The sequence below is a fragment of the Penicillium griseofulvum genome (assembly GCF_001561935.1).
Source record: "Penicillium griseofulvum strain PG3 chromosome Unknown contig_10, whole genome shotgun sequence".
Classification (NCBI taxonomy): Eukaryota; Fungi; Ascomycota; class Eurotiomycetes; order Eurotiales; family Aspergillaceae; genus Penicillium; species Penicillium griseofulvum.
The window spans coordinates 765,559-781,177 of record NW_024467433.1 but is presented as its reverse complement, the minus strand read 5'-3'; the positions used below and the strand labels follow the sequence as shown (position 1 = coordinate 781,177).

General features: G+C 49.0%; 7 protein-coding genes across 7 annotated transcripts; 2 read left to right on the top strand and 5 right to left on the bottom strand.

Moving 5' to 3' along the window:
* Positions 1-348: 348 nt before the first annotated feature.
* PGRI_084650 (beclin 1) lies at positions 349-1,948 on the bottom strand (the record flags this gene model as incomplete). The annotated part of the gene is made up of 2 exons (XM_040796179.1): positions 349-1,817; positions 1,864-1,948. The coding sequence occupies 2 exons, from the start codon at positions 1,946-1,948 to the stop codon at positions 349-351; spliced, it is 1,554 nt and encodes a 517-aa protein (XP_040650717.1).
* A 240-nt stretch (positions 1,949-2,188) lies between these two features.
* PGRI_084640 (Myb-like DNA-binding domain protein) lies at positions 2,189-4,177 on the top strand (the record flags this gene model as incomplete). Its single annotated transcript, XM_040796178.1, has 1 exon — positions 2,189-4,177. The coding sequence occupies one exon, from the start codon at positions 2,189-2,191 to the stop codon at positions 4,175-4,177; it is 1,989 nt and encodes a 662-aa protein (XP_040650716.1).
* Positions 4,178-4,280: 103 nt separating this feature from the next.
* Positions 4,281-5,789, bottom strand: PGRI_084630 (putative cysteine synthase; the record flags this gene model as incomplete). Its single annotated transcript, XM_040796177.1, has 5 exons — positions 4,281-4,459; positions 4,506-5,179; positions 5,243-5,361; positions 5,415-5,458; positions 5,519-5,789. The coding sequence occupies 5 exons, from the start codon at positions 5,787-5,789 to the stop codon at positions 4,281-4,283; spliced, it is 1,287 nt and encodes a 428-aa protein (XP_040650715.1).
* Positions 5,790-6,122: 333 nt separating this feature from the next.
* On the top strand, positions 6,123-7,710 carry PGRI_084620 (class I SAM-dependent methyltransferase; the record flags this gene model as incomplete). Its single annotated transcript, XM_040796176.1, has 3 exons — positions 6,123-6,426; positions 6,479-7,449; positions 7,501-7,710. 3 exons carry the CDS (start codon positions 6,123-6,125, stop codon positions 7,708-7,710), a joined length of 1,485 nt encoding a protein of 494 aa, XP_040650714.1.
* A 467-nt stretch (positions 7,711-8,177) lies between these two features.
* PGRI_084610 (uncharacterized protein) lies at positions 8,178-8,717 on the bottom strand (the record flags this gene model as incomplete). Its single annotated transcript, XM_040796175.1, has 1 exon — positions 8,178-8,717. One exon carries the CDS (start codon positions 8,715-8,717, stop codon positions 8,178-8,180), a length of 540 nt encoding a protein of 179 aa, XP_040650713.1.
* Positions 8,718-9,223: 506 nt separating this feature from the next.
* Positions 9,224-9,760, bottom strand: PGRI_084600 (uncharacterized protein; the record flags this gene model as incomplete). The annotated part of the gene is made up of 1 exon (XM_040796174.1): positions 9,224-9,760. One exon carries the CDS (start codon positions 9,758-9,760, stop codon positions 9,224-9,226), a length of 537 nt encoding a protein of 178 aa, XP_040650712.1.
* Positions 9,761-12,642: 2,882 nt separating this feature from the next.
* On the bottom strand, positions 12,643-14,681 carry PGRI_084590 (anion exchange family protein; the record flags this gene model as incomplete). The annotated part of the gene is made up of 8 exons (XM_040796173.1): positions 12,643-12,887; positions 12,946-13,369; positions 13,429-13,572; positions 13,636-13,839; positions 13,907-13,979; positions 14,028-14,082; positions 14,144-14,499; positions 14,551-14,681. 8 exons carry the CDS (start codon positions 14,679-14,681, stop codon positions 12,643-12,645), a joined length of 1,632 nt encoding a protein of 543 aa, XP_040650711.1.
* Between the last annotated feature and the right edge of the window lie 938 nt (positions 14,682-15,619).

Here is a 15,619-nt window from a genome sequence, read left to right as displayed (position 1 = left end):
TTTCTCTTTATGAATCAGGTGTAAAAACTGTCTGTTCTCAGCCCACGCGCCAGTCCTGCACTCAGCCGACATATGTCAGGGGATTGGTTGGACCCCTCGTCAATCTAGGAGGATTGTGATAAGCCAATGAGATCAAGGGGACTCGGGCTCGAAACGTCTAGCACGTCATGGCCATCCCCCTATAATCTACATGCAGGCTTATCAAAAGTACAAGTGATGCGCTGTGCAGGTCGCTTTCCATCCTGCGCGATTTTTTTGACAGGCATTTGAATCCTGTACAGCCTCAACTTTTTGCTTTTTCTTTCTTTCTTTTTTTTTTAAATAAGAATCCCAGTCTTTGCTGCGGTTTCATTTATTATTCAGAATCGTTGTCTGTCGGGCTTGATCCGCGGCTGCTACGGCCGCAGCCGCAACCGCAGCTGAATTCGACCCCGTGCTGGCCAGATTGCTGGCATGCGCAAGGAGAAACTTGCAGCAGGTGAGCGTGTACTTGCAGGCTCGTGTCCATGTCTCATCATTCTGGTTGAAGCCCAACTTGATACTAGAATCGCCAATACGATCTCGCTTGATCTCATAGGGTAATTTCAACCCCGGTGCGGTGGCGCCGGTCTGGCCGCGGCGGGGGGAAATAACGGGCGCCGGGGTCCTTTCAACAAACTTGCCCAGCTGCCGGAGACATTCAAGAAACGCCACCATCCCGGAGTCAAAGCGACGGTGAAGCCAATTCAAATTGAGCAGTTGATCCCCGGATGAAAATAGGTCTAGTTCGATAACTTTAGGTGTAGCGCCCTCCACAGGCTGACCGGATGGCTGCGTAGGATATTCAAGCTTGTCAATTCGTGAGTTAGATCCCAGCGGCCTGAGACGATACCCTTGGAATTGGAATCCCAGTTTGTCAGCCATTGTAGCCAGAAGTAGCGCTGTCTGTCCCCATGCCGCATTTATTTCAGGCCAGTCAACCGAAGGATTGGCCAGCCGACCCAGTCGTAGTCCATTGATTGTACCGAAATATCCATCGTGACCAATGCAGAACGCGTCATTGTAGACATTTGTTCGTTGTAGTCTCTCAAGCTGTTGCGAGTCATGATCATAACGCATATTGAGCGCATCCCGTTCGTTTTGAAACTCGGTTAGCGTCAAGGCAAAAGCATTGCGAGACCGCCAAAAGCTCTCCTCGTCCGCGTCTAGATGTCGAGACTCAATTTCTAAGCTGGAAATTTCCGCATCTAGAGCAGCTTTTTCTTTCTCGAACTCCTGCAGCTCTGCGAATGCAGCCCGCTCCGCTTGAAGGCTGTCATCCAACGATTTCTGGGCTGCCTGCAGCTCCTCTCCGGTCGGGATTGACCCATTTAGGTTCCTAAGAAACGAGATATATGCATCTCGCTCCTTCGTAGATCCAGCCAAGCGTTTCTGCAATCCTTCGACAAGTAGCTCGGTGCACTCCACGCAAATCGGATGATCGATATCGGAGCGCGCCGAGACGATCTCAAACAGTCGTGTTGTCTTCTCCACTTGATCAACAAATGACCCATCCTCCTGGCCACGTTGGGCTTGTGTATTTCGCTTGCTTCGGGCACTCTCACTGGCTGGTGGCGGCGTGACTTGAGACTCCGTCAGCATCACAAATGACATATTGCCGCTCTCGGCTCGGGGTATGGTCGGAGGGTTGGGCTGGCCTGCACGCGGGGCAGGGATAGACCGTCTGTAAACCGGCTGCGTAGCATGTCTAGAGGACTGGTCATACTTGTCGCGATGTTCGGGTGGATATGACGCTCGAGAGGAAACAGCTCCATCCGACAGCGTCTTCCCTGTAGAGTCTAGACCTTGATTAGCGCGAACTAGAATGATCGTTTTTAAACTTACTGGATAACAAGTCAAAGGCAGCTGGGTTTAGTGACTCTATTGAGCCATCCAGTTTCAACGGCGTGCGACACTTCTGGCAATACATGGTGGTTCTAATTCATGACGGGAGTGGGGAGTGGAAGTCGGGGAGCTCCATGGGAGCTTCGGGCGAACGTCATTTTAGTTTGTTTTGCCCTTTGCCGCATATTTGCTCGCGCCTGCGTCTACGCATATCACATTTTCAATCGGAAATAGGTTGCTAGATTTAATTATGTGTTCCTTTACTACACGCTCGACGTTCAATCACTTCTAAGGCTCGCGTCGCGCCTATCGATTCTTATCCGTCATGAACGACCCGGACGGCAGCATGGACCACTCCATGCAGGAAAATATTGAACGACCAGCGAAGAGACCTTGTCTATCATATACCCCCGACGACGAAGAGGTTCCTGAAGAATTTGATCTTCCCGCCGCACGCGCAAAGAATGACTCCCGACTGAAGTCTCTCTTCGAAGGAATTTTCGCGAAATATAGCCAGGATTTCACGGGCGTTGGTGATGAGATTGACCTGCAGACCGGGGACATAGTGGTAGACAATGGACATCTCCTGGGAATGCGGGGTGAGCACGATGGTGGTGAGCCGCGATCATGGCTCTCCCAAGCTGAGATGGAGAGGCAGGACGATGCAGACGATGACAACACGAAGGGAGATGAAGATGAGTTCTTTTCTATGGCGTCCTCTCCTAGTGGTCGTTCTCCAGATCCTCCACGCGAAGAGTCCCCATCGAAACAGCTACAGACAGACATGGATACATCTTTGGATTTCGTGTTTACTTTTAAAGCATCTGGAACTACAGGACTCAGTCCTACGACAAAGGAGGAGCATGTCTCTCTTCCAACCAACCCTATCCCAGCTTCCAAACCACAAGATCCACTCTGGGCAATCCCGGACTTGCCACCATCCTTTTCAACACCAAAAACTGAGACCAGAAAGTCAAATGTGAGCTTCACTCCACCGGTCAGGTCTTCGTCCCCGCCAGGGAGCGGCTCCGTCTGGGCGCTGCGTAGACCGCGAAAACCACGCTCTGAAACAAAACCTAAGGCTACGCCGAGTAAGCGTCGCCCAGCTGCGAAACGCAAATGCCATTCCAGCCCTGTGACGCGTGACTGGTCTTTTGCCGCAGTTCCAGATGGAAATGAGTCGGATGACCCCTTGCAGGACTATGACCCATCGCCGTCACCGTCGAAAATTAAAATTATCCGCGGGAAGCGACGCATTCCGACGAAGGAGAATGATGGACCATCTACCCCTTCGAAGCGGCCATCTGCTTTCATCGGACTTGGGGGTATAGCTGATGATTCAGCTAATGATCCAGTCGACGAAACAGTCGACGACCAAGACTATAACCAAGAAGTGGTGTGTGAAACGGAAGATCAACCCGATGAAATACCTGATGCACAACTTGAAGAAGGGGGTCATGATTCAACCAATCAGATAGACGAAGTGCCTGAAGTATACCCCGAAGAGAGAAGCTACGAACCGAGCCACCAAGACGATAGAGTGCCCGAAGAACAAAAACAACCACAAGAAACCCACGGGCCAAGTGAGCAAGAAAATGAAGCAGCTGGGTCAGAACACAAAACCGAAGAGCCATTTGATCATATGGTACAAGCCAATTTCACCCCCAAGCCCACGGCCATCACCCAGGCCCTGTCATCGCCCATGGAAAACACCCCAAGCAAAAGAAGGCCCGTAACACCCGATGAAGCAAAGTTGATCGTCTGCATGATGCACAAGCAAGAAAAGAAGGCTAGTGATGTGATGCACATGTTGCCAGGTCGCGAGTACCAGACAGTTTGGCATTGGTTCTACAACCACTGGACCCGCCGACTAGCAAATCCGCCCCCACTTTCCGCCGCTTGGACGCAGCCGGAACTGGTAGATCTGTCCCGACTGAGCACCCAATCAGATCTTACCTGGGGTCAGATACAAGGTCGGTTCAAGGGCCGATCGAGACATGAGGTTGAGTTTGAGCTGCTGCGGGCTTTTGTTGGTGAGGGATTTACATCTGCAACGATCGGGAGCATTGAGGAAGAGGCAGGTCCGGAAGAGGAGTCGGAAACTGAGAGTGATAGTACGGTGGACACGGAGATCAAGGATGAACCAGACTCTGACGCAGATTTGGAGGATACAAAAGACGAGGGAGATAGCAATCCTGCGTCCGAAGACGCTCAGAAAGAAGCCGAGCAGTTCGGCATCCAAGAAGCTACCAAGACAACCGACAGTAAGGTGTCTACTCCCAACGGTTTCTTAGGCATTTTTATAAACTCATAATCATGTGTGCAACCATATACTAATATGGACCAGTGATCGACGATCGATGAATCTACATCCATATCCATAACCATGACTACCGTATCACATTCAATTAATTTATTTATTGAAAGTCTTCGTCCCGTGCATTCATAACATCCTCAAGCTTAGTATCAACGGCCCCACCAACATCACCTGCCTTAGCCCAGAATCGAGACAGATGTCGTGAGCCGGAGTCCGAAAGGACTGTAACAATCCGATGACCAGGACCAAGCTTCCTTGCTGTCTTGACGGCGGCGATACCTAGAATGCATTAGTAAAGCACATGTCTTAGAGTGAATAGACTCACAGTTCACTGCACTGCTACTCCCGACAAAGATCCCATCTTTCTCCACAAGCCACCTAGCCATAGCCAAAGCCTGGGCATCAGTAACACGCACCGCATCATCAATCATCTCCTTCCCAGCCTCGAAATTCGCCGTAACACGGTTAATACCAATTCCCTCAACAATAGTATCAACCTGACGACGTCGCCGCGTCCCCTCCCTCTCCTTGACATCAAACATAACACCGTAGACCACTCGATTAAAAAGCCCACTCCCCTGCGGATCGGCCAAGACAACCGTAAGTCTAGGCAGCAAGGGCTTCAAGAACCTCGCCACCCCAGAAATAGTCCCGCCCGTGCCAGCGCCCGCTACAAACGCATCAATGCGGCCCCCACATTGGGCGTACAGCTCTGGACCGGTCCCTTCGTAGTGGGCGCGCCAGTTAGCCTCGTTCTCGAATTGGTCGGCGAAAAAGCCACGGCCACGGGTCATGCGCTCGTTTGCCGCGGGGAGATCGGACTGGTCTTCCGCGGACGAGGTAATACCCGATGAGGCCGTGTGCGTCTTTGCCAGTGCTCGTGCGCGATTGACGAAGTTGTCTTTCTCCACTATGGGAGCTGGCGGAACTCGGTCCACGATTGCCCCGAGTTTTAGAAGCAGGTTGGATTTTTCAATTGCCTGGTCCGAGGGCAGGCAGCTGGGCTTGTGCATTAGTGGGTTTTGTTATTGGGTGGGAAAGTCGGAGGTGGCGTATGCCTACATGTGTGCTAGGTAGCCCTTTGCACGGGCTAGTGTTGCTAGTGAAATGCCGGTTGATCCCGACGTTCCTTCGTAGATTGTGTCGCCTGAATAAGGTGTTAGGATCCCTTGTTCTTCGGCCTGGTTGGGTGTTAGTGTTGGTATTGTAGGGTGTTTTTTTTTGTCAGTCATACTATCTCAATCATGCTTAGTGCAACTCGGTCTTTTGAACTCTGGCCTGCGCCATTCAAAAACTGCAGGCATTGTTAGCTTGTTTTTCAAGTGCTATACGAAGTACCAAGGCTACGTGCCTCTGCTTTGCCCAGGATCTCGCATCCCGTCTCGTCTGATAGTGACTTGATTCGGAATAGAGGGGTGTTTCCAATGCAGCCTTCAATGCCTTCCACAATAGCGGGCGGGCCAGCTCGGGCGATTAGCCCATTTGTTGGCGATATTGGTTCTGTCACATTATCCTCGTGTTTGGGACGGGAAATTTCTTGATATGCGAGTGCCAGACAGACACCTGCCACGAAGGCTGTACCTATATACGCCGTTGAATGATCTGGCATCTTCTAATGCCGTTTTATGCCTTGGAGTTTGGGGTTATGCGCATAGACGGGAAACGTGAAGCTCGGACCATCAGGCTTGTTGGTGGAAGATAGGGGTCAGCTTGTATTTCGTCGATGAAAAGGAAGATTGGAAGCTAATCCAAAGGCTTTTCTTGGTATTTAAATTGCGTTTGGCTTCAAGATCCTTGTAATTTCCCCAATGACGAAGAAATTGAGGTTGATGACAATTGAATATTTGCCTAAGGCACGATTTTCTGCCTGAGGCCACAACGGCTATCCGGAAACATCGTTCTTCTTCCCCGGGACAACCTTGAGCTTAGCTCTGCAATCACAATGGACTCACCAGTCCTTACCCAGCTGTTCCGACAGCTCTTCCGCCATCCAGCATGTCGATCATTAAGGCGGTCACCTCCCATACTTGCTCGACCACAGTCCCGATCATTTCTCACGCGGCGCACACCTGTCAACGTGAAGCGCAAACCGCACGATGATATCCAGCTGTGGACGAAACGAGGGGACTACCCTAAAAACATTGATGAGGAGTACAAGAAGTATCCGACGGTGACAGCGAAAGAGCTACGCAACCGCCGCGAACGGCCGCGACAGGTCAAGATGCTGACACGCGAGTTCATCGACGGTGAGTTCGGCGGCTAAGTGAAGAGAGACTACTTCTGACAATGCGATTTTAGACAGCCTCTACAACCCACATTACGGATACTTCTCCAAACACGCGACCATTTTCAGCCCCGGAGAGCCATTCGACTTCAACAACATCGAAGACGGGCCCGCCTTCCACAAACTCCTTGGTGAACGGTACACAGAGTTCGAAGACAAGCTTGACGCGACTAACCCAGATATCGCGCGGCAATTGTGGCATACACCAACAGAGCTTTTCCGACCATACTATGGCGAGACGATTGCGCGGTATTTGGTGTCAAACTACAAGCTGACCCTATACCCGTACCACGACCTGATCATCTATGAAATGGGCGCAGGAAACGGCACAATGATGTTGAACATTCTCGATTTCATCCGTGATACCGATTACGAGGTGTACCAGCGTACCAAGTTCAAGATCATTGAGATCTCGCCCGCGCTAGCAGATCTCCAGTACAAGAATTTGACCGACAAGCTCACTGCCAAGGGACACCGGGACCACGTCGAGATTGTAAATCGGTCTATCTTTGACTGGGACACATACGTTCATTCCCCGTGTTTCTTCCTTGCTCTGGAGGTTTTCGATAACTTCGCTCACGACACCATCCGCTACCAGCAAGGCACCGAAATGCCACAGCAGGGCGGTGTGCTGATCGATGCTGACGGCGAGTTCCACGAGTATTACAACAACCAGCTAGACCCAGTCGCAGCTCGCTTTTTGCGCGTGCGCCAAGCTGCGGCCCGTCGTCCTTTCCCGAGTCCACTGGGCCCACCACTTCTCCGCGGCCTCCGCTCCGCCGCCCCCTTCCAGAAGGAATACACCCTGCCGGAGTACATCCCTACTCGACTGATGCAGTTCTTTGATGTTCTGAATCAATACTTCCCAGCCCACCGTCTCGTCTCTAGTGACTTCAGTTCCTTGCCAGATGCCGTGCCCGGGATCAACGCGCCGGTCGTGCAGACTCGGTATCAGCGGCAGACTGTGCCAGTGTCGACTCCTTTTGTATGTGGATACTTTCTACGATGGATCTTGAATCCAGCTAATTGTTTACAGGTCCACCAAGGCTACTTCGATATCTTCTTCCCGACGGACTTCAATGTCGTCGAGGATATGTATCGTGCTGTTACGGGGAAGCTGACGCAGGTCACGAGCCATGAAGAGTTTGTGAACCGTTGGGCTTACATTGAGGATACTGAGACGCGGAACGGGGAGAATCCGCTGCTGACTTGGTATAAGAATGCTAGCATGTTGATGACTGTGTAGATAGAGATCTCGATGTCAATAATATTTAACCATGCCTTGTGTGTTTTACCACACAGACTCATACTTCGTGGGAATGTGTTCATGCTTTCTGGGATAGTGATATAACCCGACAAAAAATAACGCCCAACTCAAATGCCTGGTGAAAGTCTGAGTCCCATTCCCCATTCTCACATTAGAGGCTCCAGACATTGAATCGCTATTCCGACGCCGCGTTAGAGCCGTGATACATGTAGATTGTGATATATGAGGGTGCCTCTCACAAACAGCGAGGCTTCGGACTCAAAAGATTGAGATGCGAAACTTGATATCGCACTGTAGACTCCTAAATTCATGGCAAAAAGCCGCTTATGGGAGTGTGATGGTCATTTCATCATCTCCAGACATTCGTCTGCGATGTAATTAGGAAAAGCCAGGGGAGGCCCCAGAACTGAGGAACGCTGAAATACTGTAACATCCAGACTTCCATCCTAGTTATGAGGAATCCGAAAAACGCTATCAGCAAGATCAGTCATCTCCTTGATCCCAAGCCCCCTAAGAGAATTGAGTATCTGATCGACAGTACTCTCCGAAAGCCCCTCCTTATCCCGAGAGTAGATATCAATACCAGCAGGCGTGAAGATCGTTTTAGCAAAGTACGTGACAATCCACTTCTCATCATCGCCCCCGAACCCAAGACACTCCCAATGCGAACTCGCAATAATCAGCCAGCCTTTGCCACGCCAATCCCATGCGCCGGGATTCCCTGGCGTTGGGGTGTCGATGCCATGGACAGATTTGATTTTCTCAGAGTCAATGCCTTGATATTGGACCAGGTCATCTAGCTTTTGGACCCCGGCTGAATCTGCGGGGAGGAGCTTGTAGGTGATGTTGACGTTGCGCTTGTTTTTCCATAGCGGGAGGGTGGAGTGGGTTACGTGCCATGTGCCGATTATGAAGTCGTTTGGTGGGGCACAGTTGTGTCCAGCGGTAGAATGGACTTTTGGGGGTTTGATGGAGATGGAAGACATGTTTTTTGTGTGATTTGGGACTGCGAGGGTGTACGGGTGACGAAGTTCGGGCGTCGATCGCTATCTGAATCGGGTTATCGTGATCGACACAACCCTAATTGATGGACAACAAAGTGTTCATGAATATGAATTTAGATACCATATATGTGCGAATATATTTGCGCTGTAGGACTCATTAGAAAAACTTGCAAATAGCGTGATGTCCCAAGGTTGAAGAATATTAACACCCCTCAAATGATCTCTGGAATTGGAAGATAGTACATAGTATATATAGAAGACGACTACGGCTTTAAACCGATAATTTCGAAGCGATTGTGCGACAGTGTGGTTCTCCTTACTAAGTTACACAATTGACTCATCATAGGAAAGTAAATTCATTCAAGCTAGGTGAGTAGTGAGAGCACAAAACAATACACCGATGTACCATCCTCCTACACTGCGATTGTGTTCTTTCCTTTCAATTCATTCTTCCATAACACTGGCAAGAATTCCGGCATTTCGACATGTTAAAGTCTGCCATGGCGAGGCCAGGGTGGAGTGATCCCGACAGAGTTATTCTGTACGAATGTGGGCTGTGGGAAGGGGGTTTGACCAAACACAGGCTGGCCGGGGATGGGCGGAGGGAATACAGGTCGGGCAAACTCAGGTTGGCGGGCAGGTTGGGAGAATGCAGAGCGGATGAAGGTTGGTTCGTCAAACTCAGTCTTAACAGGAGTGGGCCCGTAGCCGGGGATGATAGGGCGTGGTTCTGTCGGAATTCGTTGCACTCTGTCCAGTAACGGTGTGTCTGGTTGCATCACTCTGCCCAGTAACGGCGCGTCCGGAGCAATTGGAGGAGGAGGGCCAGCGAGGATGTTTGTCGTTATATTGACATTGTTCATTATGATTTGCGAGTCCACAGGTCTTCCTGCCTTCTTATGGAACCCCTCAAGGGCGACCTCGAGTTGGGAGAGAATGGCCGCGTTAATGGAGGTGCTACTCACTGCCATTCCAGGGTTGGCCACAGGGAGAATGATGTTGACATTTTCGACAGTCGTGCGCATGCCGTAAAGTGACTTTACCCATTCGTGGTGCGGGACAAGCAGGGGGCAGTGTCGCCACGAGTGACCAGTCTCTGCACATTTCCGGCAGAAGGCAGTGCATTCTCGACTGTGTCTTCTATCATAGCGATGGCAGAGAGGGATGCATGGGCCTGAGTTAATTTCAACCCGCAGTACTGACAAAACAGGGCTGGCTTTCATTGTGACCACGGATGGATAAAGAGAGAACCAGGGATGAATAAATAAAAGAGAAAGTAACGACGGGCCCTGGTGTTGACTTTAACACGAGGAAGGGACAACCGTCACATGATACTTAGCTCAAACTGGAAGGCACCCATTGTTGGAAAGAACAGGACAATGAAATATAAAAGAACTCCTCATCGGTGAGACAAACTCAATGGCTTGCTCGGATGTCACCAGAGGATGTTGTTTGTTTCATTTTTGATATGGATACAATCTGAATTATGCTGATGTATGACGGAGCTGGGCAGGAAACCCAGCTCTCTGGTGCTTTATAAAGACCTGTTGAGTTATTTATCGGAAAGCCTCCACTGAGCATCAGCTCTTCATTTGGGTGCTGTCACCTCATGCTGCTATACAAATCCGAAAGAGCCTACAACTAGGTGTAGGGCTAGGATCATTTCGTTTACTAGAAAGACTGCTAGAAAGACTACTAGAAAGAGTACTGGAAAGGCTACTAGAAAGACTCCTGGAAAGGCTATTGGAAAGGCTACTGGAAAGACTGCTGAAAAGACCTCGGGAGGTATTGTACGTACATACTCCGTAGGTATATAAATCACTTCTCCTCCTCATCCTTTCTTCTTCCTACAGCTGCGATTTTGTTTATTATCGCCTCATTGGGCGGTCCGAGCAAAAATGCCTCATTCGCTTCTCTTACTTCGTCCACGTTCCTTGGAACTACCTAACGCCGAAGGGTATAATTCAGCTCTGTGGCCTACGAACTGGACAAGCATACATCGTCATCATGCAAAGGATGAATGGAACAGTGTCTGACACCAAGATAGGGATCAACACATTGATAAACGAGATATGAAGTTACGTGCTTGATGATGGGCTTTCGTGTTGGACCAATGGTTGAGATCGCAACTATTTTGCAAATAGCCTTTTAGATGTATTATTTAACAAATGCCATTACGATAATTGCTCTATTGCAGCGGCAACTCATCTATGTCTAGCGAGATATTCACTCGGCGATAGCATAATATATGTTTTGCACTCCTAGGTAATGCCGAGTGGGATGCGGGAAGAGAAAAGAGAAATAAGCAAGAATTGTAATGCGTCATATAGAATGAATGGCTTTTCTCTAAGGGTGAAATCAAGCCTTCTTCTTGATAAGCACACCCTGGATCCTAGGCAGCAGACTAAACGGTTCTTCAGGTTCTTCGATTTCGTGTGGATTTTCCCACTCCCCGCTATTGAGAATGTCCGTCAATACATTCCGGGTCAAATGACATCCGATAAATGTACTCCAGGTAGGATTCCAGCAAGCTAAATGTTTCTTTATGTTAGCCAGTCTACACTTCTGTCCAGAGGTAAACATACCTTGCGCTATAGTTGTCAGATGGTTTCTACTCCACCCATGTTCCCAGAATATAAACTTGCCTCCAGGCTTGAGGAGCTTCCACACCTCTTTCATCACGTTCTTTGGATCATTAACAGCACACAGGACCTGGATACATAATACAGAATCCAAACTCCCCTCCGTGATCCCCTCTTCTCTCAGAATATCGCTGTCTTCAATGCCACAGGATATAAGCTTATACTTATCCCGCAGACCATGCTTTTGTACGTTGGCATCTATATCATCTTTGAAGTAGCGATTGGGCTCGATACCATATATATGTTCGACACGAGAGGTGTCATAACGATGAATCTGATTACCCGGCCCGGGGCCGAGCTCAAGAATAATGCCATCAGCAGCTTGCAAAAGTGAAGGAACAATGGTTGTGTCTTCATAGGCGATAAAATTGCTGGCTATATATACTTGTCAGTCTACTCTGGATATGGGTTTGGGAAGGGGGGATATATGTAGGTCAGAAGGGTTATGTTACATGTTATATTGAAAAGTCTTGCTGAAGCGGCATCTCGAATTTGTTGTGGGCGGCCAAGAGCTGCGAAACCATGTCGACGAATGGCTTGTGTCAAAGCTTCCCAGTGCACTATGAAGAAGAGATGGTTAGTAGGTTTATGGAAATGAGATAAGTGACACCATTTGAAGACCTACGGCAAATAGAGAACCATATCAGGCCCCATGGACGAAGAATGGAAGCAAGGCGGCCAGGTTTTGGGGGCATGGCTATTTTCGTGGGACTTTGAATGATATCGAGACTGATTTGAAAAAGACAAAAACAAGGTATGAGGGCGGGCCAAGACTTCTATAGAAGTGATATGAAATATGTGTACAAAATATGTGTTGGGGGGAAAACAGAAGTGGAGTGTTGATAGACGAGCCTTACAGTCAGCAGTTCATACTATAGCTCTAGCTGGTTAGATAGCCTACAGTCTTAAAATAGACCCCTTCAGATTTTGAGGGGCAAGGAGGCTTGTTTGCGCCCCGATGATCTGCTAAGGAGAGCCTATGGCGCAATCCCAATTTTCACTTATTACAAAGGTATAGCGAACTTTTCTATAAACAGTGAAAAGGTATTGTATTGAATATCCGAACACGCGTACAAGATGATGTGCTATTGCTATGGAAATAGGGCACAAAATTTAGAGCGAAGGGCTCAGCGTGCTTGCAGCCTTTGTGATAAACTCAACCTACTGTCCTTGGAGCACTGTGATAAGATTTATATCCGTTGGAGAAGACTTTGAACTTGCCCAAGTTCAGCGAACCCCCAGTGCCCGTGGAAATTGACACGGCCTCAGCGATGTATACTACCGGCGCGTTGTCTACTGATTCCCTTTTTTTGCTCCGAGTACTGGCGCTCAACCCCGGAGTCCTGAAGACGTCCCTCTCCGGGGAATTTGGGTGATCCACCCAGACTGGCTAGAACGGCTTTGTTGTTGGCCGTCATATCATCCAGTATCGCTATTTCATCCCCAGAAAACCATTTAGGAATGATCCACACTCTAAATGGGATTAAAGCGATTATCAACACGGGGAAACCTAGAGACGGAAACTTGTTAGTCATTTCAGTGAGAACAGACGAGAGGAAAGAGAGTACCAATAGCAGCGATTGTCTCGGAGATGGCGACGCAGGCCGCAACTCCAATGAGCTGACACGCAATCCACAGCAGGATCTTGCGGTTCTGCACTCTCAGAAGAGGTTCATCGCGTTGCACGAAACGGTCCTCGAGCATTAAGTAAATCACTTTCTGCGTGATACCGCTAGACCCAATAGAGCCCCATCCCACAATGAAAAATACGCCTGCGAACACTGCAGCAGGCATAGTGTGAAGAACGATTAGGAGAGGGCCTGTCATAGTGCCAATAATAGCCAGCCCCATGACGAAATGTGATACGCGTTGTTCTACCACTGCAGTGGCCTTGACTATCGCACGGCGGATCTCGGCCCCTTCTCCTTCCTCAGTTGGCACGATGTGGACATCCGTTTCATATACTGTCAGTGAATCTGTGTGTACGGGTGCCTGGAGCCGGTTATTAACAGTTTCGGAACACAACCAAAGACTCGGTTGGTTTTTCATACCTGTGGAACTAATCCATTAGGGAAAGGAAGGCCAATGATACCCGAAATAAAAGTAGTGCACCCGAGAAGAAAAAAGTCCCAATGGAACCCAGCAGGCTTCTTTAGTGGGAATTGTCGCGCTTGTGCCGTTAGGCTACTGACGTTCTAGGTTCAAAGTTAGCGCCATAGCTAGGAGTAAGACTCCCTTCCTCGTGTAGGGCCTCATACATGATCATAATAGAAGAGCAACATGATCAGAAACCCAAACGGCAGCGCCACGAAAATCCATTTAGCGTCCAGTTCCCAAAAGTGAATCAGCCAGCCTCGCGGTTGTGTCGGGTAAAAGGCCTTGCTGATAGGGACACGGGATATATCCACAGCTTTGAGAGGGCCAGGAATGTGCGAGAATCCCACCCAGAAAACCGTTCCGATCTAGAGAAGAAAAGAAAGACCGTAAGTGACTCCGAATGATGGTCTTGCTTGATTAGATTTCACGTACCACGTATGCATAGTCCGTCAGCAACCCCCGAAAAGCAGGTGTCCAGACAGTACTCGACCCAACGGTCTCCAGACTGTAGATTGTTAAGAAGTAAAGTATTGCGATCAAGCAACTCATAAACCCAGCAGTATATCCCTTGCTAGTGAACTCGCTGATCAGTTCCTCCTCACCCTTGCCTGGTCTGCGAGTTAGTTATTGTTCTTGTTGGAAAGGTCGTTTTTCGGAAGCAAAACTGACTAATGTAGATGGTTCCGACATAAAAGCCGAATGTTTCGCTGGAGAAATCCGTGGCATAGCGCATGTAGTCACACATGTTGCACAAAGCAACAATCCAGTGGAATATAGCGCCCCAGATACCTACCCAGCACATGAATTGGGGGTATACAGAGGGGTCGTAGATATTCATAATGTCGTATATGGTGTAGTTGAACAAAGAAATCAACCCGGTAATACCGACGATGGTAAGAGGTTGCACTGCAAGGATGCTGAATACCATTGCCGCTAGGGCTGATGAGAAGAGCGCTTCGTTAATGCCATAGAAGTGCCCAGTTCTCCGATGCATATCCAGGGTATATGCTATGGCCGGGAGCATACTAGAGAATATGTATTAGACTTGAGTTTGGTCGCGTTCTAGGGTAACCCACTTCACGAAGTACATGCGAATGATACTGGCCACAGTTCTATATGTCCATGCATCACGGATATCACTCCAGTAATAGGGAAGACGTCTCTTGATATCGTGATACATTCCCCTTCCGATTCGAAGGATACGCATGCTCTTCCACCCTGGTTGGCGAGACCTTCTCCGGGTTGTTAGCCAAAATGGTCCCCGTCGATACTCTGGTCACCCTCATGAATGGGTTATGCTAGATACTGGGCCAGCATTGCCACTTAAAAGCACATACGACCATCTGACATTGCCAAACGGCTTTAATTATCAGTTCATGGATGACTGCGTGAATGATCATAATGTGTTCGGAGATGACCCTCGACGCGGGATGGGAATTGATCCTGATTTCTGTCAACTGTGCAAGGAAAAGCAGACAGATGATGTGACCTCCAATCACTGTTCTTGTTTCTCGGCTTTGTTTGGTGGTGTTCGTTATCCCCCTCCTGTCCAGTTGTATAACACAGCTGGGAAGAATAACGGGGTGATTGCCCGCTGCGTATGTTGCAAATATCCCGTTTAATTTCTACCAACCGCCCTTAATACACCACTAACGTTTGGAAGGACTTCGAGCGAGGCACAGCTATTGCAGAGTTTGTCGGTCTCGTCACTCAAGGGATCGAAGGTGTGGATGTGATGATGGGTGGAACCCCAGAACGATCATACCAGGTCTTTCAAGGCCAAATGGGTAACTTTACTCGCTTCATAAATCACTCGTGTCGCCCAAATAGCCAGTTTCAGAAATTCTACTGGCGTGGAATAGAACGCATACTCGTGGTCTCTCGCGGAGTGACCGCCGGAAGTGAAATTACGGTCGATTATTCGGATTCCTACTGGTGGAAGCTGAAGAAGAACTGTTTATGTGGAGAGACTAGCTGTCGTTTTGCCCATCAGGCAGAGACATAAGCGACGGGAAAACTCATGTAACAGCAAGCAGTATGGATGATATCCCAACAGTTTATTATATGGGTAGCATGAAGAAAAGACATAAAACTTTGAGATTTGGCTCCCATATATCTTTTGTACAACCTGAAGTTTTTGATAGA